At 41.3% G+C, this 26,057-nt stretch overlaps 1 protein-coding gene across 5 annotated transcripts in view; it reads left to right on the plus strand.

Annotated features, from left to right (window-relative positions):
* chchd3a (coiled-coil-helix-coiled-coil-helix domain containing 3a) overlaps positions 1-26,057 on the plus strand; it is a 99,594-nt gene that overhangs the window by 58,672 nt on the left and 14,865 nt on the right. For all 5 annotated transcript variants that reach the window (XM_045722270.1, XM_045722272.1, XM_045722273.1 and 2 more), the window contains 2 exons: positions 486-569; positions 12,674-12,744. In XM_045722270.1, the coding sequence (XP_045578226.1) occupies positions 486-569; positions 12,674-12,744 (155 nt within the window). The remainder of the gene's footprint in view (positions 1-485; positions 570-12,673; positions 12,745-26,057) is intronic.

Raw genomic sequence — 26,057 nt, forward strand, 5'->3', positions numbered from 1 at the left:
AGTACTGGTATCACAGGGTCATAAATAAAGAGAGCAGGCCTTCCATTGTCCTGGTCTGATGCTATCTCCCCTGTCAGACTGCAGTGTGGCTACACACACACACACACACACACACACACACACACACACACACACACACACCGATGTCCTTGAAAGTGGCAGAAGGCAATGAGTGAGAGGGCTGTCTCTTGGCATCCCCCATCACTTCCCAATACCCCACGTCCACATCCACTCATGGCTCTGGTAATGGAAAGTGTGCTGTCCATTTTTTGTGTTCTGTATCCCCTGTAACTGCTGTTGACTGAGTTATCCCGAGTGTGTCCTGTGTCTCTTCTGTGTCCATGGTTGACTGAATGCTCTAGTAATGTCTCCCCTCTCTTCTCGCTCTCCTCTCTCCTTTCTCTCCTCCTCTCTTCTTTCGCCTCTCCTTTCTCTCCTCTGATCTCTCTTCTCTCCCCTCTCCTCTCTCTTTCGTGTGTGTGTAGGCCAAGCAGCTGGAGCTCAGAGACCAGGAACTGAAGAAACAGGATGCCTTCTACAGGGAACAGGTTGCCAGGCTGGAGGACAGGGTAAGGGAACGCTATCACCCAGCGTACTACTTAGTACACTACATAGCACATTATCCAGTAGTGCTCTATACAGCCCACTACACAGCACATTATCCAGTAGTGCTCTATACAGCCCACTACACAGCACATTATCCAGTAGTGCTCTATACAGCCCACTACACAGCACATTATCCAGTAGTGCTCTATACAGCCCACTACACAGCACATTATCCAGTAGTGCTCGATACAGCCCACTCCACAGCACATTATCCAGTAGTGCTCGATACAGCCCACTCCACAGCACATTATCCAGTAGTGCTCGATACAGCCCACTACACAGCACATTATCCAGTAGTGCTTGATACAGCCCACTACACAGCACATTATCCAGTAGTGCTCGATACAGCCCACTACACAGCACATTATCCAATAGTGCTCGATACAGCACATTATCCAGTAGTGTTCTATACAGCCCACTACACAGCACATTATCCAGTAGTGCTCTATACAGCACATTATCCAGTAGTGCTCTATACAGCACATTATCCAGTAGTGCTCTATACAGCACATTATCCAGTAGTGCTCTATACAGCACATTATCCAGTAGTGCTCTATACAGCACATTATCCAGTAGTGCTCTATACAGCACATTATCCAGTAGTGCTCTACACAGCACATTATCCAGTAGTACTCTGTACAGCACATTATATCTAATCAGCATACACCCTACTTAAAACAGCTTGTTTCACTCCACTCAGCATTACACTGTAACACACTACACCATACGGAGTCTGCATCACACCTCACACCATCTCTGCTGCCTGAGGGAACGTTTGATAGAGAAACAGTTTTCTCTGCAGCTCTGCGTCCTCGCTCCCTCCCTCCTCGCTCGCTCCCCCCTCTCGCTCTACACCATAAGCCCCTACGGTGTTATCAGACTAAAGATGAGGGGAAACATCAACACTTTCTCTCCCTTTTTCTCTGCCACTGCTGTCCAACTGGCCTTGGTATCCGTCCTCAAAGTGAAAACCTCATGCTGCTGCCAGTGTGATCTCTCGCGCTCTCTTCTCCCCCTCCAGCTAAAGATGAGAGGTCAAATTACACACAGAGAGAGACCCACCGTAAACACAGTGCGAGATCTGGCCCGTACAGACAGACCATGCTGCTGTTCTCAGTCAGATATGTCCCCTAGGAAGGGTACGAGGGGTCAAATACCTTGTTTAGTGCACTTAAACTGACACCCCCAAGCTGTTTCCCAATGTGTTGTCCCCTCTAGATAGGGAGGAGAGGTCTAATACTTTGCTTTGTATAAGTTTGTCCCCTAAAATAATCTGACAATTACCGTAATTTCCGGACTATTGAGCGCACCTGAATATAAGCCGCACCCACTGAATTTTTAAAAAGTTATTATTTTGAACATAAATAAGCCGCACATGTCTATAAGCCGCAGGTGCCTACCGGTACATTGAAACAAATGAACTTTACACAGGCTTTAACGAAACACGGCTTGTAACAAAAATAAATAGGCTTTAACGAAACACGGCTTGTAACAAAAATAAATGGGCCTTAACGAAACACGGCTTGTAACAAAAATAAATGGGCCTTAACGAAACACGGCTTGTAACAAAAATAAATAGGCTTTAACGAAACACGGCTTGTAACAAAAAATAAATAGGCTTTAACGAAACACGGCTTGTAACAAAAATAAATGGGCCTTAACGAAACACGGCTTGTAACAAAAATAAATGGGCTTTAACGAAACACGGCTTGTAACAAAAATAAATGGGCTTTAACGAAACACGGCTTGTAACAAAAATAAATAGGCTTTAACGAAACACGGCTTTAACAAAATAAATAGGCTTTAACACGCTGTAACAAAAATAAATAGGCTTTAACGAAACACGGCTTGTAACAAAAATAAATAGGCTTTAACGAAACACGGCTTGTAACAAAAATAAATAGGCTTTATCGAAACACGGCTTGTAACAAAAATAAATAGGCTTTAACGAAACACGGCTTGTAATAAAAATAAATAGGCTTTAACGAAACACGGCTTGTAACAAAAATAAATAGGCTTTAACGAAACACAGCTTGTAACAAAAAATTAAAAAATTAGCAGTAAACACTAGCCTACCAAGAAAGTCATTGCTCCAGACCAAGCTCCCGTGCAGCAGCTCTATTTCCTTTTCCAAAAGCCAGATCAATCGCCTTCAACTTGAAAACTGCATCATATGTATTTCTCCGTGTCTTTGCCATGATGAGGGTGACAAAATGACTACCGTAATCAGAATGATGGGAAGTTTGAGAGCGCTCGATTTAATCTAAACAGTAAACAAAAAAGTTGTTTGACCTTAACCCATTCGGCAATTTCATTGGTCTAATGAAAGCTTCGTGCCGCCAAAAAACTGAGCACGTCACAGAATGTGTTTTTTTGGAGAAAGAAAATTTGAAAGCGGGAAAAATCCATATATTAGCCGCGTCATTGTATAAGCCGCGGGGTTCAAAGCGTGGGAAAAAAGTTGCGGCTTATAGTCCGGAATTTACGGTACTTAGAAATACTATAGCCTAGTGGTTAGAGTGTTGGACCAGTAACCGAAAGGTTGCAAGATCGAATCCCCGAGCTGACAAGGTAAAAATCGTTCTGTCCCTGAACAAGGCAGTTAACCCACTGTTCTTAGGCTGTCATTGAAAATAAGAATTTGTTCTTAACTGACTTGCCTTGTTAAAATAAAGGTAAAATACATTTTGTAAAATAGATTAGTATTCAATCCCCTGAGTCAATGCATGTTAGAATCACCTTTGGTAGTGATTACAGCTGTGAGTCTTGCTGGGTATGTCTAAGAGCTTTGCACACCAGGATTGTACAATATTTTAACATTTGTTCTTTAAAAAAATTCTTCAAGCTCTGTCAAGTTGGTTGTTTACATTTTAGTCGTTTTAGCAGACGGTCTGTCCCAGAGTGACTTACAGTAAGTAGTGAGTGCAGACATTTCCTTCCTTTTTCATACTGGTCCCCCGTGGGAATCAAATCCACACCTGGCGTTGTAAGTGCCATGCTCTACCAGCTGAGCCATTTTCAAGTCTTGCCATAGATTTTCAAGCTGATTTAAGCTAAAACTGTAACTAGGCCACTCAGGAACATTCAATGTCATCTTGGTAAGCAACTCCAGTGTATATTTGGCCTTGTGTTTTAGGTTATTGTCTTGCTGAAAGGTGAATATGTATCCCAGTGTCTGTTGGAAAACTTCCTAGTCCTTGCCGATGACAAGCATACCCATAACATGATGCAGACACCACCATGCTTGAAAATATGAAGTGGTACTCAGTGATGTGTTGGATTTGCCCCAAACATAACACTTTGTATTCAGGACATGAAGTTAATTTCTTTAGTTTTACTTTAGTGCCTTATTGTGAACAGGATGCATGTTTTGGAATATGTTTTATTCTGTACAGGTTTCCTTCTTTTCACTCTGTCATTTAGGTTAGTATTGTGGAGTAACTACAATGTTGATCCATCCTCAGTTCTCTCCTATCACAGCCATTAAACTCTGTAACTGTTTTAAAGTCACCATTGGCTTCGTGGTGAAATCCCTGAGCGGTTTCCTTCCTCTCCGGAAGGGTATATTGATACACCATCCAAAGTGTAGTTAATAACTTCACCATGCTCAAAGGGATATTCAATGTCTGATTATTATTTTTTAAATATTTTTTTTACCCATCTACCAATAGGTGGCCTTATTTGCGAGGCATTGGAAAACCTCCCTGGTCTTTGTGGTTGAATCTGTGTTTGAAATTCACTGCTCAACTGAGGTGCCTTACATTTATCTGTATGTGTGGTACAGAGATGAGGAAGTCATTCAAAAATCATGTTAAACACAATTTTTGCACACACAGTGATTCCATGCAGCTTATTATGTGACTTGTTAAGCAACTTTTTACTCCTGGACTTATTTAGGTTTGCCATAACAAAGGGGTTGAATACTTATTGACTCAAGACATTTCACTTTTTTTTATTCATTTATACAAATTTCAAAAAGCAAATTTCAGCGTTGACATTATGGGGTACTGTGAGGAAGAAATCTCAATGTAATCAATTTTAAATTCGGGCTGTAACACAACAGAATGTGGGAGAAGTCAAGGGGTGTGAATACTTCCTGAAGGCACTGCACAAGCAGCATACATGCTTGTTTTGGTTCATCAATCCTCTTTATTGGATAGCTCCATTGGGGGGTCTTTTATTTAAAGGTCTTGAAATGGTGGCACACTAGACTAGAACTGTCAGAAAAACAAAGGTGTGTTTGTGTGTGTCGTTATAAGAGTTTGTGTTATTCTGTGTGTGACTTGTGGATCAATGGCGGGCGTATTGCATGTTGTCTTGCTGTGAATCGCTCAGGGAAACTGCTGGAGTTGCTGTTGGTTAGAATCTTCTTAACAGCCTCTCTTCTTCCTTTCCCACCTCTGTCCTTTTCTCCTTCTTGGTCTCCTACCTCTTTCATCTCCCTCTCTCCTGCTGTCTTTGTCACTCGCTCATATTCTTTTGTCATAACCTTTAGCCCTCTCTCACTATACCCTTCTATCTCTCTCTCGCTCTCTCTCTCTTTCTCTCTCTCTCCTGGCTGCTCACAGCATCTCTCTTTCTCTCTCCCGTACACACACACACACACACACACACACACACACACACACACACACACACACACACACACACACACACACACCCTCTAAACCAAACACACACAGAGAGAATAAAAGTCTCTGATATATATTACATGTCTCTTTCAATTCAACACAGCCATTCATCAGAGGGTTCCTAGTGACAGGCCATCACCAGGGTCTGGACAGCTCAGCGCACCATGGCTGTGCTCATTGGCCACAGCGGCCAAATTGACTCTGAAAACAATATATATATATAGATTACATTTTCACTCAATATCTGCTGTAAAACAATCTCATATTTAACAATCTGCACTTCATGTGTTTTTTTTCTCTTTCTTTCCCTGTTTTTCAGTTTTGTTCCCCGTGTTGAGAATGAGCCTCTCATTCCTTTTTCTTTGTCTCTCTCTCCCTCTCTCGCTCTTCTCACGCTTTTTTCTTCTTCATGTTCATCTCTTTTGCTCGCTCTAGTCCATCTCTATTGATGGAATTGGATTTTCCTCTCGCCCCGCGTTGGGGGGAAAATCACCGTTACAATTGCCGCCTCACAGTCCTTCAAGTAAAGTAAAACTCCTGTGTGAAAGGGAAAGAGATACAGAGATGGAGTGTTTAGTCTCAGTAATAGCTCCTATTCTCCGGCTGATCAATACTTTTTCTAACTGGGAGCAGAAGTATCTGTACTCGTAGGATGACAATGTGTCTTTACTTTTCAATGACTCCCAGCCTTCTATGAGTCTGCATCATACTGAGACTCAGGCAGTGTAGACCAAATGATTTAAAGGACTTTTAAAATCTATGTGGAACGAACGACAACAGAGCAACAATGTGTGATTCCTGCTGGAATCGCTGGTGTGGTCTTAAACATACTGTCACAGTATAGAAGCGTTGGCTGGTCCTTCTCAGTAACAGGAGCTCTAGATACTTTTTACCCTCCAAAGCCAAATGTATGATCTCCCCATTCCCCTAACTAAACCATTTTAGATGTGAACACATGACATATTAGTTAAATAGCAGCTGCTCTGATCCAGTGGATCTGAATAACTTGTCTAAAACCATCACATAATAGGAACTTCAAAACAAGTTTGTATCAATCCCAGTTCCCTTAACCGGTCAAGTTCACACAGTAGGCCAGGCAGGACGTTCCCTTAACCGGTCAAGTTCACACAGTAGACCAGGCAGGACGTTCCCTTAACCGGTCAAGTTCACACAGTAGGCCAGGCAGGACGTTCCCTTAACCGGTCAAGTTCACACAGTGGGCCAGGCAGGACGTTCCCTTAACCGGTCAAGTTCACACAGTAGGCCAGGCAGGACGTTCCCTTAACCGGTCAAGTTCACACAGTGGGCCAGGCAGGACGTTCCCTTAACCGGTCAAGTTCACACAGTGGGCCAGGCAGGACGTTCCCTTAACCGGTCAAGTTCACACAGTAGGCCAGGCAGGACGTTCCCTTAACCGGTCAAGTTCACACAGTAGGCCAGGCAGGACGTTCCCTTAACCGGTCAAGTTCACACAGTAGGCCAGGCAGGACGTTCCCTTAACCGGTCAAGTTCACACAGTAGGCCAGGCAGGACGTTCCCTTAACCGGTCAAGTTCACACAGTAGGCCAGGCAGGACGTTCCCTTAACCCGTCAAGTTCACACAGTAGGCCAGGCAGGACGTTCCCTTAACCGGTCAAGTTCACACAGTAGGCCAGGCAGGACGTTCCCTTAACCCGTCAAGTTCACACAGTAGGCCAGGCAGGACGTTCCCTTAACCCGTCAAGTTCACACAGTAGGCCAGGACGTTCCCTTAACCGGTCAAGTCAACAAGTTCACACAGTAGGCCAGGCAGGACGTTCCCTTAACCGGTCAAGTCAACAAGTTCACACAGTAGGCCAGCTCCAGTTGATGGGGTGTTGGCAGCCATAAGTCACAGTGAGAGAAGTGACATTATTAGGACTCTGCAGTAGAAGTGTAGTGGGGATATTATCAGTCAGGTCCTTCAGTCACGGTGTGTAGCAGCGGGAGCCAGGCGTGTGTGTGTGTGTGTGTGTGTGTGTGTGTGTGTGTGTGTGTGTGTGTTTTCGCTCTCTCCTTTCTCTCTCATTTAATTACTGTAGCATTATCAGCAGATAGGACGACGCAGCAGGAGCTGTCCCCACTCTCACACACACACTCTGACCCTCAGAGTGTGTGAGATGCAAGTACTGTAGTCTAACACATGCATGCCTACACACATGCAAAGGGCCTAACCTGACAGAGAAAAGTTCTGCATTCAGATCAACCTAGGAGCCAACTTCCATACACATGTCCCTGATGTATCCCCTTTGAAGTGAAATGGCTAACAGTGTAACAATGGCTAACAGTGTAACAATGGCTAACAGTGTAACAATGGCTAACAGTGTAACAATCAGTCAATCAAATGTATTTATAAAGCCCTTTTTACATCAGCTGATGTCACAAAGTGCTTATACAGAAACCCAGCCAAAACTTCAAACAGCAAGCAATGCAGATGTAGAAGCACGTGGCTAGGAAAAGTTACAACGGCTGGCGGTGTTACAAGCTCATCTGAGTCCTTAATTCACCATAACAGAGCTAGCCGTCTATCACGTCTCCGCGGTGCCTCCCGCCGTCCCTAGGATGTTAGAGGGATGGACTCAACAGCCTGCCATCCCCCTGTTTCCCCATGTCAGTCCCCATGTTTGCCAGTCTCAGGGTTTTATATGGTGGCGCTCCCTCTAGTCATTCCTTTAGTAACAAGCCGCTGGGCCGTCCAAAGCAGTGGGGTCTTCACCTCGCCTCCCTGCCAGGGAACAGATAACCATTAACAAAGCTCTTTTGTTTTGCTCATTAAAAATGGTGGAGAGGGCTTTTTAATTGGACACACCGGTTCTGTTCCTTACTCTTCTCTATCCTCTCTGTATCACCCGAGTGCATTAGCCATAATGACTTCATTTGTCTATGACACCCCCACCGGCCTTATTTACCACCAGACAAGGTAAAGCTCTCCCAGGGATGTAAATAGAAATCAAAAGGATGAGGGTGCTCTGTGAACAGTCCAGGAAGTCTGTTTTGCAGACCAAAAAGGACCGATTTATAGCTTAGAAACCACGAGAAGCAGGCTATTCTAAAATAGACTGCTTATTTCTGTTTAGTGTTACACCAATCAAGCCCAATTGGTTCTGAATCATAATAGAGGTATTTTTCTCCCAAAATAGTAGATTTTGGAGTTGGTGAAGTGTTGCACCCAAATCAACCCGAGGGTGGTCATGTCCTATCGTTCCTACTGATTGAGGGGCTCTGCTGCCCTCTAAATCAGTTAGGAGGACAGCAGGAAATCACAATTTGAGCCCCACTCGTTAATCACACACAACAGCCTCACAAATTACACTGTCTGCTACTCTGTCTCCCACTCTGTCTCCCAGCACAGGCTGTAGGCGTGTGTGTCTGCTTTTTTTCTGTGTGTGTGTGTGTGCACCCGCTGGCCCTGCAATCACTGGCCGTTTGTGCTTCCTGATGGATTAGGGTTCTGATTAGTGGCAGCGCTGCGATTTATCCAGTTATTGTTATTATTACTATTATTATTATTATTATTATTTATTATTATTAGTCACTTAGTATTCAACACAGAGACCAACACCACATTCTAGCAACTGCTGTTACACACACACACAGACAAACACACTGGTTAAATCCTAGTCTTAATGTCAGTGACATTGAGGAAACTGCCACTGATGGTTCCCTGACTGGATAGTCTGCACTAACGTTGGTTAAATCTCAAACACACTGGTTAAGTTCTAGTCATGCCATTCACATAGAACTCTTAGCCGGTCTAACACAACTCAGTTGGTTACTTTAATTGGAAGATTTGCTAGTAAAGTGAGAGATTATTGGTGAGAGGTGGTTGGACGGGGCGTCAGTAAATGGAGAGGTGGTTGGACGGGGCCTCAGTAAATGGAGAGGTGGTTGGACGGGGCCTCAGTAAATGGAGAGGTGGTTGGACGGGGCCTCAGTAAATGGAGAGGTGGTTGGACGGGGCCTCAGTAAATGGAGAGGTGGTTGGACGGGGCCTCAGTAAATGGAGAGGTGGTTGGACGGGGCCTCAGTAAATGGAGAGGTGGTTGGACGGGGCCTCAGTAAATGGAGAGGTGGTTGGACGGGGCCTCAGTAAATGGAGAGGTGGTTGGACGGGGCCTCAGTAAATGGAGAGGTGGTTGGACGGGGCCTCAGTAAATGGAGAGGTGGTTGGACGGGGCCTCAGTAAATGGAGAGGTGGTTGGACGGGGCCTCAGTAAATGGAGAGGTGGTTGGACGTGTCTAGTTTGAGAAACCTACGCCTTACATGTCCTCAGCTGGCAGCTTCATTAAATAGTAACCGCAAAACACCAGTCTCAACGTCAAAAGTGGAGAGGATACTCCGGGATGCCTTCTAGGCAGAGTTTCAAAGAAAGAGATATCTCTGACTGGCCAATGAAAATAAAAGATTACGATGGGCAAAAGAACAGACACTGGACATAGGAAGATTGGAAAAAAGTGTTGTGGACAGGAGAATCTAAGTTTGAGGTGTTCTGATCACAAAGAATAACATTTGTGGGACGCAGAAAAAGTGAAAAGATGCTGGAGGAGTGCTTGATGCCATCTGTGAAGCATGGTGGAGGTAATGTGATGGTCTGGGGGTGCTTTGGTGGTGGTAAAGTGGGAGATTTGTACAGGGTAAAAGGGATCTTGAAGAAGGAAGGCTATCACTCCATTTTGCAACTCCATGCCATACCCTGTGGACAGCGCTTAATTGGAGCCAATTTCCTCCTTCAACAAGAAGATGACCTAAAGCACAGCTCCAAACTATGCAATTACTATTTAGGGAAGAAGCAGTCAGCTGGTATTCTGTCTATAATTGGGTGGCCTGCACAGTCACCGGATCTCAACCCTATTGAGCTGTTGTGGGAGCAGGTTGACCAAATGGGGCGGCAGGTAGCCTAGTGGTTAGTGTTGGACCAGTAACCGAAAGGTTGCTAGATCGAATCCCTGAGCTGACAAGGTAAAAATCTGTCGTTCTGCCCCTGAACAAGGCAATTAATCCACTGTTCCTAGGCCTTCATTGTAAATAAGAATTTGTTCTTAACTGACTTGCCTTGTTAAATAAAAAATATAGTACGTAAGAAGTGCTTATCAACCTTGTGGGAGGTGGTTCAGGAAGCATGGGGTGAAAGCTCTTCAGATTACCTCAACAAATGCCAAAGGTCTGCAAGACTGTAATTGCTGCAAATGTAGCTTTCTTTGATGAAAGCAAAGTTTGAAGGACACAATTATTATTTCAATTAAAAATCATTATTTATAAACTTATCAACGTCTTGACTATTTTTCCTATTCATTTTGCAACTCATTTCATGTATGTTTTCATGGAAAACAAGAACATTTCTAAGTGACCCCAAACTTTTGAACGGTAGTGTATATTTGAGGAAAATATTTGTTTTATAAGAATACATTTTTTCTTTCAGTTATTTTACTAGGTTACATTTTTGTGAATATTTTGAATAAAAGACCAACATTTTCACAGCTGTTTTTCTCATATTTACCAAGTTTGCCAGTATTAGTGGAGGGCACTTTACACATACAGTACCAGTCAAAAGTTTGCATTCACCTACTCATTCAAGGGTTTTTCTTTGTTTTTACTATTGTAGAATAATAATGAAAACATAAACTGTGAAATTAACACATATTGGGAATTATGTACTAACCAAAAAAATGGTTTAACAAATCAAAATAGATTTTAGATTCTTCAAAGTAGCCACCCGTTGCCTTGATGACAGCTTTACGCACTCTTGGCATTCTCTCAACCAGCTTCACCTGGAATTTTTTTCTAACCGTTTTGAAGGACTTCCCACATATGCTGAGCACTTGTTGGCTGCTTTTCCTTCACTCTGCGGTCCAACTCATCCCAAACAATCTCAACTGGGTTGTGATCTGATGCAGCAGTCCATCACTCTCCTTCTTGGTCAAATAGCCCTTACACAGCCTGGAGGTGTGGTTTGGGTCATTGTCCTGTTGAAAAATAAAGTCCCACTAAGCGCAAACCAGATGGGATGGTGTATCGCTGCAGAATGCTGTGGTAGCCATGCTGGTTAAGTGCCTTAAATTCTAAATAAATCACTGACAGTGTCATCAGCAAAGCACCATCACAACTCCTCCTCCATGCTTCACGGTGGGAACCCCACATGCAGAGATCATCCGTTCACCTACTCTGCGTCTCACAAAGACACAGTGGTTTCCACCAGTCTAATATCCATTGCTTGTGTTTCTTGGCCCAAGCATGTCTCTTCTTCTTATTGGTTTCCTTTAGTAATGGTTTCTTTGCCGAAATTCAACCATATAGGCCTGACCATATAGGTCTCCTCTGAACAGTTGATGTTGAGAGGTCTGTTGCTTGAACTCTGTGGCTGGTAACTGAGGCTGGTAACTAATGAACTTCTGCAGCAGAGGTAACTCTGGGTCTTCTTTTCCTGTGGCGGTCCTCATGAGAGCCAGTTTCATCATAGCGCTTGATGGTTTTTGCGACTACACTTGAAGAAACTTTCAAAGTTCTTAAAATGTTCGTATTGACTGACCTTCATGTCTTAAGGTAGTGATGGACATTTCTCTTAATATGGACGTGGTCTTTTACCAAGTAGGGCTATCTTCTGTATACCAACCCCACCTTGTCACAACACAACTGATTGACTATAACGCATTAAGATAGAAATTCCACAAATAAAGTTTTAACAAGGCATACCTGTTTAATTGAAATGCATTCCAGGTGACTACCTCATGAAGCTGGTTGTGAGAATGCCAGGAGTGTGCAAAGCTGTCATCAAGGCAAAGGGTGGCTACTTTGAAGAATCTCCCCCAAAAATTATTTGGATTTGTTTAACACTTTTTACAATGTAGAAAATAGTAAAAATAAAGAAACTCTCAAATGAGTAGGTGTGTCCAAACTTTTGACTGGTACTGTACAGACACACTCGAACACACACGTCAAACTGAACGATCACACAGCTCACTCCCTCAGCAATACAGCCAGATTAAAAAAATAAACCCCTGCACAACTACTTAATGGTGTTCCTCCCTCAATATCCCCATCCATCAAGTTTTAATGGGCTAGTGTAGTAGTGGAGGGTACATGCCTATCAGATGTGTGTCACAAATACCACCCTATTTCCTATATAGGGTGCAAAATTTTACCAGGGTGTATCGGGGGCACTATATATAGAATAGGGTGCCATTTGGGAAGCGTGTGTGAGGGGGGAAAAGGCTTGTCTCAGCTGGAGTGTTTCCTATGCCAAATAAAGGCCACCTTAAAGGCCCAGGGACGATGGGAATAAACTGTTTCATGTAAGAGGCCCAATCTGATTCTGACTTGGCATTTATTTGTCTCTCTCTCATTCTCTCTCTTCCCATCTCTCTCTTCCTCACATTTTCTCTTTAAATCTCTATCTCTCCCCCTCTCTCCCTCCCTCCAGAGTGCTCAGTTCTACAAGATGACCACAGAGAACTACCACAAGGCTGCCGACGGAATCAACGCAAAGTTTAAGTAAGTTAAAATCACGTCATTGTGTTTAATTACCAGAAGTGTATCAACTTATCCTGGATAAAGGAATGTAGACACCCCCCCCCCCGTCGGCAATATCTCCATTCACTGCAGAATGAACAGGCTTTCATCTCAAATGCTTCCTCCTCAAGGCCAATGTTGGCAATGAAGAGCTCAATACCTGATGTTGGCTATGAAGGTTTTAAGTGTATCGCTTTTCTTCCAAGGTTACTCTGTCAGTTTAAAAGTAGGCCACACTGCAAGCACATCTAACCAACTTCCAAAGGGGTCCACAGACACCACAGAATTCTAAGAATTGTATTTGTGATGTGTCCAGAGGATGTTGGTCAACTTTGTGTACGGTTTGGATATTAGGGTCCTGTTCATTAGAGCATACCGTAACGGAACATTTTGCATCAGAAAATTCCAATTGGATAAGTTCAGGTTATTCCCCCCCCTCTTTTTTTTCTCCTTCAGTGTTGTTAGTGACCATTTAAAAGCTTCGTCAGTCCACTGAGAGTACTGCCGTTAGCCACATGCTAACTAACCCATGTCTTTCAATCAGCTCCAGATTAGCCTACCCTATTAGCTCATGTTGATGATGCGGCTCACTGATAGTTACAGGTCAAATGGAGCCCTCTCTGGTGTACACTGATGTGTAATGGCTGCAGTGACGGCCATGGTGTGTGTCTGTGTGTGTGCCCGTGTGTCTGTTAAAGACTATGTGTTGTCCCTGTGAACCAATCATTGGGAGTTTACCTACTTTATCAGACTATAACCAGCTTAGTCATTCCAACAACAAAGGTGCTTTCAGCACCCTGAGGATGGCGCTGCGTCCTGAAATGTTGGTTGCTATACCCATTAAATGTTTGGGAGTATAATTAGTGTGCGACTTTCTTTTTATATTTTACTCTGTTAGTCAGCACCTCTACAACATATTTGGGTGTGCGTCAGCTTATGCTTTTTGCTAGCATCTAATCCTTTAAAATATTTCAACAAACATGCCTTTGTATGTGTCAGACAACTTTGTCCATCAATGCTATTAGCAATTTGCCCCCCTGTATGTTAGGTTGTCAGTGAGATTCACAGAGACCCTATTAACCATCACGTACATGTAACTAAAGAACATCTCATTTCCAGTCCATCGCTGTTCCATAACTCCTAATAAGGGACCATTAGGCTCCATAGTAATGTAACAAAGTGGATGAGGAGTCCACAGGAGGTGGGGCGAATGGGGCCCAGAGTCCATGGCTCTGTCTGGGAAGGGGGCGCTAATTGTGTTAGCCTGTCATTAGCCGGCGCTAACGCCAGGATCATTGTCTCCCTGCAAAATGCTAGAAACTGATTAGCCATCCGCTGGGGTTAGCTTTAGCTAAGGGTAGAGCTGGGGTTGAGGCTTCCCAAATCACATTAAGGAAATGCATTGCTGGAATATCATTAGAGCGACACAACGCGCTAACTGCTAACACATGTCTAGCGCGGTCACGTGATGGTGGAGTCTGTGGCAAGCGCCCTGATTGGTTGATTGGATTACGGGAGGTGCATTACCAGGGCTGTGATTGGATTAGAGGGGCTGGGGAGGGAGGATGTGAGTGCGTGTGTGGTTTAATGAAATGGCGGGAGGGTCTGATGTTACAGGAGGACAGGGAGAGAGAGGACAGGGTTACTGCTAGTAGACACTAATCAGGTTTCATTGGGTGTGTTTGGTGCCATCGCACACGTGTGTGTGTGTGTGTGTGTGTGTGTGTGTGTGTGTGTGTGTGTGTGTGTGTGTGTGTGTGTGTACATGATCTGTATTAGTGTGAAAAGACCTTGTTTAGTATTGTGCAGCGCAGCGTACAGAGGTCTCTGAGTTGTCCCTATGGACGTTATTGCGATACAACAGAGAGAGTGCATGAACGAGGGAGATAAGATGGTATCTGGCGTTCAGTGGAATAATAAGGCAAGATTTTTAGTCTCAGAGCCTTTTGATTTCCTGAAAGTTGAAACTGCCCTGGAGATAAATGGGAAAGAGTAGGAATATACATAATTGATTGAATTAACATGGGTTTGATATGATAATCGGGCTTATGAAGTTAGAAATGTCTTTCTGCCCAACGTCTTAATTTCCCCGCTGGTCCCACAGACTTTATTAATAGAATGTTTGATAACATTTGAGGCTCTGGTCAACAGTAGTTTGATATCCTGCTAATACTGTAGTAATGTATTTCCCTATAGATACTGTACTGATAGCCTAGCACTGTTGCCTCCTGCATGAAAGCGTTTGGCCTCTATTGGTATCAAATTAATTGACAATAGTGCCTGAAGGCTTGGATGTCACTTTTGGGGTATTTGAACCCTGCCGGTGGAGGAGTAGGAGTAGAAACAGTAGTAGGAGGAGTAGAAACAGTAGTAGGAGGAGTAGAAATAGTAGTAGGAGGAGTAGAAACAGTAGTAGGAGGAGTAGAAACAGTAGTAGGAGGAGTAGAAACAGTAGTAGGAGGAGTAGAAACAGTAGTAGGAGGAGTAGAAACAGTAGTAGGAGGAGTAGAAATAGTAGTAGGAGGAGTAGAAATAGTAGTAGGAGGAGTAGAAACAGTAGTAGGAGGAGTAGAAACAGTAGTAGGAGGAGTAGAAACAGTAGTAGGAGGAGTAGAAACAGTAGTAGGAGGAGTAGAAACAGTAGTAGGAGGCGTAGAAACAGTAGTAGGAGGAGTAGAATAGTAGTAGTAGGAGTAGAAACATTAGTAGTAGTAGTAGAAATATTAGTAGTAGTAGTAGAAATAGTAGTAGGAGGAGTAGAAACAGTAGTAGGAGGAATAGAAACAGTAGTAGGAGGAGTAGAAACAGTAGTAGGAGGAATAGAAACAGTAGTAGGAGGAGTAGAAACAGTAGTAGGAGGAGTAGAAATAGTAGTAGGAGGAGTAGAAATAGTAGTAGGAGGAGTAGAAATAGTAGTAGGAGGAGTAGAAACAGTAGTAGGAGGAGTAGAAATAGTAGTAGGAGGAGTAGAAATAGTAGTAGGAGGAGTAGAAATAGTAGTAGGAGGAGTAGAAATAGTAGTAGGAGGAGTAGAAATAGTAGTAGGAGGAGTAGAAACAGTAGTAGGAGGAATAGAAACAGTAGTAGGAGGAGTAGAAACAGTAGTAGGAGGAGTAGAAATAGTAGTAGGAGGAGTAGAAATAGTAGTAGGAGGAGTAGAAACAGTAGTAGGAGGAGTAGAAATAGTAGTAGGAGGAGTAGAAATAGTAGTAGGAGGAGTAGAAACAGTAGTAGGAGGAATAGAAACAGTAGTAGGAGGAGTAGAAACAGTAGTAGGAGGAGTAGAAACAGTAGTAGGAGGAGTAGAAACAGTAGTAGGAGGCGTAGAAACAGTAGTAGGAGTAGTAGTAGTAGTAGTAGAAACATTAGTAGTAGTAGTAGAAACATTAGTAGTAGTAGTAGAAACATTAGTAACAGTAGGCTAGTAGTAGAAACATTAGTAGTAGTAGTAGTAACATTAGTAACAGTAGGCTAGTAGTAGTAGTAGTAGAAACATTAGTAACAGTAGGCTAGTAGTAGTAGTAGAAATATTAGTAACAGTAGGCTAGTAGTAGTAGTAGAAACATGAGTAACAGTAGACTAGTAGTAGAAACATGAGTAACAGTAGGCTAGTAGTAGTAGAAACATTAGTGCTAGTAGACTAGTAGTAGTAGTAGAAACATTAGTAATAGTAGACTAGTAGTAGTAGTAGAAACATTAGTAACAGTAGACTAGTAGTAGTAGAAACAGTAACAGTAGGCTAGAAGTAGTAGAAGTATAAACATTATTAACAGTAGGCTAGTAGTAGAAACATTAACAGTAGACTAGTAGTAGTAATATAAACATTAGTAACAGTAGGCTAGTAGTAGTAATAGAAACATTAGTAACAGTAGGCTAGTAGTAGTGGTAGTAGAAACATTAGTAACAGTAGGCTAGTAGTAGTAGAAACATTAGTAATAGTAGACTAGTAGTAGTAGAAACATTAGTAATAGTTGACTAGTAGTAGTAGTAGAAACATTAGTAACAGTAGGCTAGTAGTAGTAGTAGTAGTAGTAAAAACATTAGTAACAGTAGGCTAGTAGTAGTAGTAGAAACATTAGTAGTAGTAGTAGTAGTAGAAACAGTAGTAGTAGTAGTAGTAGAAACATTAGTAGTAGTAGTAGTAGTAGAAACAGTAGTAGTAGTAGTAGTAGAAACAGTAGTAGTAGTAGTAGTAGAAACAGTAGTAGTAGTAGTAGTAGTAGAAACAGTAGTAGTAGTAGTAGTAGAAACAGTAGTAGTAGTAGTAGACTAGTAGTAGTCAGAGTGTAGTAGAAACATTAGTAATAGTAGTAGTAGTAGTAGTAGTAGAAACATTAGTAATTGTAGGCTAGTAGTAGTAGGAGTAGAAACGGTGGTAGTAGTAGTAGTAGAAACATTAGTAACAGTAGGCTAGTAGTAGTAGAAACATTAGTAACAGTAGGCTAGTAGTAGTAGAAACATTAGTAACAGTAGGCTAGTAGTAGTAGTAGTAGTAGTAGTAGTAGTATAAACATTAGTAACAGTAGGCTAGTAGTAGTAATAGAAACATTAGTAACAGTAGGCTAGTAGTAGTGGTAGTAGAAACATTAGTAACAGTAGGCTAGTAGTAGTAGAAACATTAGTAAGAGTAGGCTAGTAGTAGTAGAAACATTAGTAACAGTAGGCTAGTAGTAGTAATAGTAGTAGTTGAAACATTAGTAATCGTAGGCTAGTAGTAGTAATAATAGGAGTAGAAACATTAGTAACAGTAGGCTAGTAGTAGTAGTACTGGTAGTAGAAACATTAGTAACGGTAGCCTAGTAGTAGTAGAAACATTAGTAACAGTAGGCTAGTAGTAGTAGTAGTAGTAGTAGTAGAAACAGTAGTAGTAGTAGTAGTAACAGTAGTAGTAGTAGTAGAAACGGTAGTAGTAGTAGACTAGTAGTAGTAGTCAGAGTGTAGTAGAAACATTAGTAATAGTAGCCTAGTAGTAGTAGTAGAAACATTAGTAATTGTAGGCTAGTAGTAGTAGTAGTAGGAGTAGAAACGCTAGTAGTAGTAGTAGTAGTAGTAGTAGAAACATTAGTAACAGTAGGCTAGTAGTAGTAGTAGTAGTAGTAGTAGTAGTAGTAGTAGTAGTAGTAGTAGTAGTAGAAACATTAGTAACAGTAGGCTAGTAGTAGTAGTAGTAGTAGAAACATTAGTAACAGTAGGCTAGTAGTAGTAGAAACAGTAATAGTAGACTAGTAGTAGTAGTAGTAGAAACAGTAGTAGTAGTAGTAGTAGTAGTAGTAGTAGTAGTAGTAGTAGTAGTAAAAATATTAGTAACAGTAGGGTGGTAGTAGTAGTAGTAGTAGTAGTAGTATAAACAGTAGTAGTAGTATAAACAGTAGTAGTAGTAGTAGTATAAACATTAGTAGTAGTAGTAGTAGTAGAAACATTAGTAACAGTAGGCTAGTAGTAGTAGTAGTAGTAGAAACATTAGTAATAGTAGACTAGTAGTAGTAGAAACATTAGTAACAGTAGGCTAGTAGTAGTAGTAGTAGTAGTAGTAGTAGTAAAAACATTAGTAACAGTAGGCTAGTAGTAGTAACAGTAGGGTAGTAGTAGTAGTAGTAGTAGTAGTAGTAGTAGTAGTAGTAGTAGTAAAAACATTAGTAACAGTAGGCTAGTAGTAGTAACAGTAGGCTAGTAGTAGTAGTAGTAGTAGTAGTAGAAACATTAGTAACAGTAGGCTAGTAGTAGTAGTAGAAAAAGTAGTAGTAGTAGAAACAGTAGTAGTAGTAGTAGTAGTAGTAGTAGTAGTAGTAGTAGTAGAAACAGTAGTAGTAGTAGTAGTAGTAGAAGAAACATTAGTAACAGTAGGCTAGTAGTAGTAACAGTAGGCTAGTAGTAGTAACAGTAGGCTAGTAGTAGTAGTAGTAGTAGTAGAAACATTAGTAACAGTAGGCTAGTAGTAGTAGTAGAAAAAGTAGTAGTAGTAGAAACAGTAGTAGTAGTAGTAGTAGTAGTAGTAGTAGTAGTAGAAGCAGTAGTAGTAGTAGTAGTGAGAAGAAACATTAGTAACAGTAGGCTAGTAGTAGTAACAGTAGGCTAGTAGTAGTAACAGTAGGCTAGTAGTAGTAGTAGTATAAACAGTAGTAGTAGTAGTAGTATAAACAGTAGTAGTAGTATAAACAGTAGTAGTAGTAGTATAAACAGTAGTAGTAGTAGTAGTAAAAACAGTAGTAGTAGTAGTAGTAGTAGTAGTAGTATAAACATTAGTAACAGTAGGCTAGTAGTAGTAGTAGAAACATTAGTAACAGTAGGCTAGTAGTAGTAGAAACATTAGTAATAGTAGGCTAGTAGTAGTAGAAAAATTAGTAACAGTAGGCTAGTAGTAGTAGAAACATTAGTAACAGTAGGCTAGTAGTAGTAGTAGTAGTAGTAGTAGAAACATTAGTAACAGTAGGCTAGTAGTAGTAGTAGAAAAAGTAGTAGTAGTAGAAACAGTAGTAGTAGTAGTAGAAACAGTAGTAGTAGTAGTAGTAGTAGTAAAAACAGTAGTGGTAGTAGTAGTAGTAGTAGTAGTAGTAGTAGTAGTATAAACATTAGTAACAGTAGGCTAGTAGTAGTAGTAGAAACATTAGTAACAGTAGGCTAGTAGTAGTAGAAACATTAGTAATAGTAGGCTAGTAGTAGTAGAAACATTAGTAACAGTAGGCTAGTAGTAGTAGTAGTAGTAGTAGTAGTAGTAGAAACATTAGTAACAGTAGGCTAGTAGTAGTAGTAGTAGTAGTAGTAGTAGTAGTAGTAGTAGTAGTAGTAGTAGAAACAGTAGTAGTAGTAGTAAAAACATTAGTAACAGTAGGCTAGTAGTAGTAGTAGTAGTAGTATAAACATTAGTAGTAGTAGTAGTAGTAGTAGTAAAAACATTAGTAACAGTAGGCTAGTAGTAGTAGTAGTAGGAGTAGAAACACTAGTAGTAGTAGTAGTAAAAACATTAGTAGTAGTAGTAGTAGTAGTAGTAGTAGTAGAAACATTAGTAACAGTAGGCTAGTAGTAGTAGTAGTAGTAGTAGTAGAAACATTAGTAACAGTAGGCTAGTAGTAGTAGAAACAGTAATAGTAGACTAGTAGTAGTATTAGTAGAAACATTAGTAGTAGTAGTAGTAGTAGTAGTAGTAGTAAAAATATTAGTAACAGTAGGGTGGTAGTAGTAGTAGTAGTAGTATAAACAGTAGTAGTAGTAGTAGTATAAACAGTAGTAGTAGTAGTAGTAGTAGTATAAACAGTAGTAGTAGTAGTAGTAGAGACATTAATAGTAGTAGAAACATTAGTAACAGTAGGCTAGTAGTAGTAGTAGTAGTAGAAACATTAGTAATAGTAGACTAGTAGTAGTAGAAACATTAGTAACAGTAGGCTAGTAGTAGTAGTAGTAGTAGTAGTAGTAGTAAAAACATTAGTAACAGTAGGCTAGTAGTAGTAGTAGTAGTAGTAGTAGTAGTAGTAGTAGTAAAAACATTAGTAACAGTAGTAGTAAAAACATTAGTAACAGTAGGCTAGTAGTAGTAACAGTAGGGTAGTAGTAGTAGTAGTAGTAGTAGAAACATTAGTAACAGTAGGCTAGTAGTAGTAGTAGAAAAAGTAGTAGTAGTAGTAGTAGTAGTAGAAACAGTAGTAGTAGTAGTAGAAGAAACATTAGTAACAGTAGGCTAGTAGTAGTAACAGTACGCTAGTAGTAGTAGTAGTAGTAGTAGTAGTAGTAGTAGTAGTATAAACAGTAGTAGTAGTAGTAGTAGTAGTATAAACATTAGTAACAGTAGGCTAGTAGTAGTAGTAGAAACATTAGTAACAGTAGGCTAGTAGTAGTAGAAACATTAGTAACAGTAGGCTAGTAGTAGTAGTAGAAACATTAGTAACAGTAGACTAGTAGTAATAGAAACATTATATTATTTTAGTAGTATTAGAAACATTAGTAACAGTAGGCTAGTAGTAATAGGAACATTAGTTATATTAGCCAAGTAGTAGTAGAAACATTAGTAACAGTAGGCTAGTAGTAATAGAAACATTAATTATATTATTTTAGTAGTATTAGAAACATTAGTAACAGTAGGCTAGTAGTAATAGGAACATTAGTTATATTAGCCAAGTAGTAGTAGAAACATTAGTAACAGTAGGCTAGTAGTAATAGAAACATTAACAGTAGGCTAGTAGTAGAAGTAGAAACATTAGTAATTCTAGGGTAGTAGGAGAAACATTAGTAACTAACAGTAGGCTAGTAGTAGTAGAAACAGTAGTAGTAGTAGTAATCTCAGCAACAACAAAAAAGAAACCTCTCACTGTCAACTGCATTTATTTTCAGCAAACTTAATATGTGTAAATATTTGTGGGGGGGCTAGTCCAGCCTCTCTCAGCCTATTGCGGACAGTCTGAGCACTGATGGAGGGATTGTGCGTTCCTGGTGTAACTCTGGCAGTTGTTGTTGCCATCCTGTACCTGTCCCGCAGGTGTGATGTTCGGATGTACCGATCAAGTGTAACAACAATTTATGCCCTGGCAACATCTGCAGACCTCATGCCTCCTTGCAGCATGCCTAAGGAACGTTCACGCAGATGAGCAGGGACCCTGGGCTCCTAGCAGTAATAGTAAGCTGGTAGCAGTAATAGTAGACTCATAGTAATAATAGGCTAGCAGTAGTAGGGTAGTAGTAGGCTTAGTAATAGTAGGCTAGTAGAAGTATCCGTAATAGTAGGGTAGTAGTAGGCTCGTAGTAATAGTAGGCTAGTAGAAGTAGTAATAGTAGGCTAGTAGTAGTAGCATTAATAGTTGGCTAGTAGTAGTAATAGTATAATAAGTAGTAATACTAGGCTAGTAGAAGAAGTAGTAATAGTCGGTAAATTTATGAAGTAGTAGGCTAGTAGAGGTAGTAACAATAGGCTAGTAGAGGTAGTAATATTAGGCTAGTAGTAGTAGTAGGCTAGTAGTAGTAGTTGGCTAGTATTAGTATCCGTAGTGGTAATAGTAGTATTTGTGGTAGAAGTAATAGTAGACTAGAAGTAGTAGGCTAGTAAAAGAGGTAATAGTAGGCTAGTAGAAGAAGTAGTAATAGTAGGCTAGTAGAAGAATTAATAGTAGGCTAGTAGTAGTAGGATAGTAGAAGTAGTAAAGTAGGCTAGTAGATGAAGTAGTAATAGTAGGCTAGTAGTAGTAGGCTAGTAGAAGAATTAGTACTAGTAGGCTAGTAGAAGAAGTAGTACTAGTAGGCTTGTAGAAGTGGGAATGGTAGGCTAGTAGTACTAGTAGTCAAGTAGAAGTAGAAATAGTAGGCTAGTAGAAGAAGTAGTAATGGTAGGCTAGTAGTACTAGTAGGCTAGTAGAAAAAGTAGTAATAGTAGGCTAGTAGATGAAATAGTACTAGTAGGCTAGTAGAAGTAGTAATAGTAGGCTAGTAGTAGAAGTAGTAGTAGTAGTAGTAGGCTTCTAGTCATAGTAGGCTAGTATTAGTGGTAATAGACGAGAAGTAATAGTAGTCTAGTAGTAGAAGTAGTGGTAGGCTAGTAGTAGTGGTGGTAGGCTAGTAGTAGTGGTAGGCTAGTCGTAGTCTAGTAGTTGTGGTAAGCTAGTAGTAGTAGTAGGCTAGTAGTAGTGGTGGTAAGGTAGTAGTAGTAGTAGTAATGGTAGGCTAATAGTTGTAGTAGTAGTGGTAGGCTAGTAGTGGTAGGCTAGTAGTGGTAGGCTAGTAGTGGTAGTAATAATAATAATAAGCTAGGAGAAGAAGTAGTACTAGTAGAATAAGTAGTAATAGTAGGCTAGTAGAATAAGTAGTAATAGTAGGCTAGTAGTAGTAGTAGGCTAGTAGTATTTGTAGTAGTAGTAGTAGGCTAGTAGAAGACGTAGTGCTAGTAGAAAAAGTCGTAATGGTAGACTAGTAGTAGTAGGCTGGTGGTAGTAGTAGTAGATATGTAGTGGTAATAGTAGTATTCGTAGTGGTAGTAGGGTTGTATAAGTAATAGTAGGGTAGTAGTAGTAATTGGCTAGAAGTAGTAGTGGTAGTAGACTAAGTAATAGTAGGCTAATAGTAGTAGTAGGCTAGTAGTATTCGTAGTGGTAATAGTAGTATTCGTAGTGGTAATAGTAGTATTTGTGGTGGTAGTATTGGTAGTAGAAGTAATAGTAGGCTAGTAGTAGTAAGTCTAGTGACACTGCAGGGGTACATTTTTGTTGTTTGTGTGGTTTATGCACACATTATGCCTGTAGAGAGGTGTGTGTTTGCAGTGTGTAGGGGTTGTGCAGCTGTTTCCTGCAGTTCCAGCGGTATTCCTGGCAGAGCATGATGGAGCTCTTTCAACCGGAACGCCGCTACCTAAGAGTGACCTCATTTTGCGCACACACACCTGGCTCCCACTAATACTTTCTCAGTTTTCATCATCCTCTCCCCAGCTTCTATGAATCTGCCCTGAGGTCCTCCACACATCAGCACAATTCATGTTAATAGCCCTTGCCTGTGGTAAACACATAATGAATCACACACACACAAGTATCATATGAATCCAAAATCTAATCAAATGTATTTATAAATCCCTTTTTTACATCAGTAGATGTCACAAAGTGCTATACAGAAACCCAGCCTAAAACCCCAAACAGCAAGCAATGCAGATGTAGAAGTACGGTGGCTAGGAAAAACTCCCTAGAAAGGCAGGAACCTAGGAAGAAACCTAGAGAGGAAGCAGGCTCTGAGGGGTGGCCAGTCCTCTTCTGGCTGTGCCGGGTGGAGATTATAAGAGTAGATGGCCATTAAGTCCAGATTGTTCTTCAAGATGTTCAAATGTTCATAGATGACCAGCAGGGTCAAATAATAATCACAGTGGTTGTAGAGAGGGTACAACAGGTCAGTACCTCAGGAGTAAATGTCAGTTGGCTTTTCATAGCCGAGCATTCAGAGGTTGAGACAGCCGTTAGAGGTTGAAAAGAGACACCACCCTTTAGGGTATTGCAATCTACAGGTTGAATGACAACAATAATACTGAGTATGTATTTGAATTAATTCTGACGAGCTTTCCTTGTTGTCATTCAGCCTGTAATTATCAAGGCCCTAGAGGACTGTGTCTTCTCTACCTGTAGTTATCAAGGCCCTAGAGGACTGTGTCTTCTCTACCTGTAGTTATCAATACCCTAGAGGACTGTGTCTTCTCTACCTGTAGTTATCGATACCCTAGAGGACTGTGTCTTCTCTACCTGTAGTTATCAGTACCCTAGAGGACTGTGTCTTCTCTACCTGTAGTTATCAGTACCCTAGAGGACTGTGTCTTCTCTACCTGTAGTTATCAATACCCCAGAGGACTGTGTCTTCTCTACCTGTAGTTATCAAGGCCCTAGAGGACTGTGTCTTCTCTACCTGTAGTTATCAAGGCCCTAGAGGACTGTGTCTTCTCTACCTGTAGTTATCAAGGCCCTAGAGGACTGTGTCTTCTCTACCTGTAGTTATCAAGGCCCTAGAGGACTGTGTCTTCTCTACCTGTAGTTATCAGTACCCTAGAGGACTGTGTCTTCTCTACCTGTAGTTATCAATACCCTAGAGGACTGTGTCTTCTCTACCTGTAGTTATCAGTACCCTAGAGGACTGTGTCTTCTCTACCTGTAGTTATCGGTACCCTAGAGGACTGTGTCTTCTCTACCTGTAGTTATCAAGGCCCTAGAGGACTGTGTCTTCTCTACCTGTAGTTATCAGTACCCTAGAGGACTGTGTCTTCTCTACCTGTAGTTATCAAGGCCCTAGAGGACTGTGTCTTCTCTACCTGTAGTTATCAAGGCCCTAGAGGACTGTGTCTTCTCTACCTGTAGTTATCAGTACCCTAGAGGACTGTGTCTTCTCTACCTGTAGTTATCAGTACCCTAGAGGACTGTGTCTTCTCTACCTGTAGTTATCGGTATCCTAGAGGATTGTGTCTTCTCTACCTGTAGTTATCAAGGCCCTAGAGGACTGTGTCTTCTCTACCTGTAGTTATCAGTACCCTAGAGGACTGTGTCTTCTCTACCTGTAGTTATCAAGGCCCTAGAGGACTGTGTCTTCTCTACCTGTAGTTATCAAGGCCCTAGAGGACTGTGTCTTCTCTACCTGTAGTTATCAGTACCCTAGAGGACTGTGTCTTCTCTACCTGTAGTTATCAATACCCCAGAGGACTGTGTCTTCTCTACCTGTAGTTATCAAGGCCCTAGAGGACTGTGTCTTCTCTACCTGTAGTTATCAGTACCCTAGAGGACTGTGTCTTCTCTACCTGTAGTTATCAGTACCCTAGAGGACTGTGTCTTCTCTACCTGTAGTTATCAAGGCCCTAGAGGACTGTGTCTTCTCTACCTGTAGTTATCAGTACCCTAGAGGACTGTGTCTTCTCTACCTGTAGTTATCAAGGCCCTAGAGGACTGTGTCTTCTCTACCTGTAGTTATCAGTACCCTAGAGGACTGTGTCTTCTCTACCTGTAGTTATCAAGGCCCTAGAGGACTGTGTCTTCTCTACCTGTAGTTATCAATACCCCAGAGGACTGTGTCTTCTCTACCTGTAGTTATCAATACCCTAGAGGACTGTGTCTTCTCTACCTGTAGTTATCAGTACCCTAGAGGACTGTGTCTTCTCTACCTGTAGTTATCAAGGCCCTAGAGGACTGTGTCTTCTCTACCTGTAGTTATCAGTACCCTAGAGGACTGTGTCTTCTCTACCTGTAGTTATCAGTACCCTAGAGGACTGTGTCTTCTCTACCTGTAGTTATCAGTACCCTAGAGGACTGTGTCTTCTCTACCTGTAGTTATCAGTACCCTAGAGGACTGTGTCTTCTCTACCTGTAGTTATCAGTACCCTAGAGGACTGTGTCTTCTCTACCTGTAGTTATCAATACCCTAGAGGACTGTGTCTTCTCTACCTGTAGTTATCAGTACCCTAGAGGACTGTGTCTTCTCTACCTGTAGTTATCAAGGCCCTAGAGGACTGTGTCTTCTCTACCTGTAGTTATCAGTACCCTAGAGGACTGTGTCTTCTCTACCTGTAGTTATCAATACCCTAGAGGACTGTGTCTTCTCTACCTGTAGTTATCAATACCCTAGAGGACTGTGTCTTCTCTACCTGTAGTTATCAATACCCTAGAGGACTGTGTCTTCTCTACCTGTAGTTATCAATACCCTAGAGGACTGTGTCTTCTCTACCTGTAGTTATCAGTAGCCCTAGAGGACTGTGTCTTCTCTACCTGTAGTTATCAGTACCCTAGAGGACTGTGTCTTCTCTACCTGTAGTTATCAGTACCCTAGAGGACTGTGTCTTCTCTACCTGTAGTTATCAGTACCCT

This window comes from Salmo salar, chromosome ssa07, assembly GCF_905237065.1.
Source record: "Salmo salar chromosome ssa07, Ssal_v3.1, whole genome shotgun sequence".
Classification (NCBI taxonomy): domain Eukaryota; kingdom Metazoa; phylum Chordata; class Actinopteri; order Salmoniformes; family Salmonidae; genus Salmo; species Salmo salar.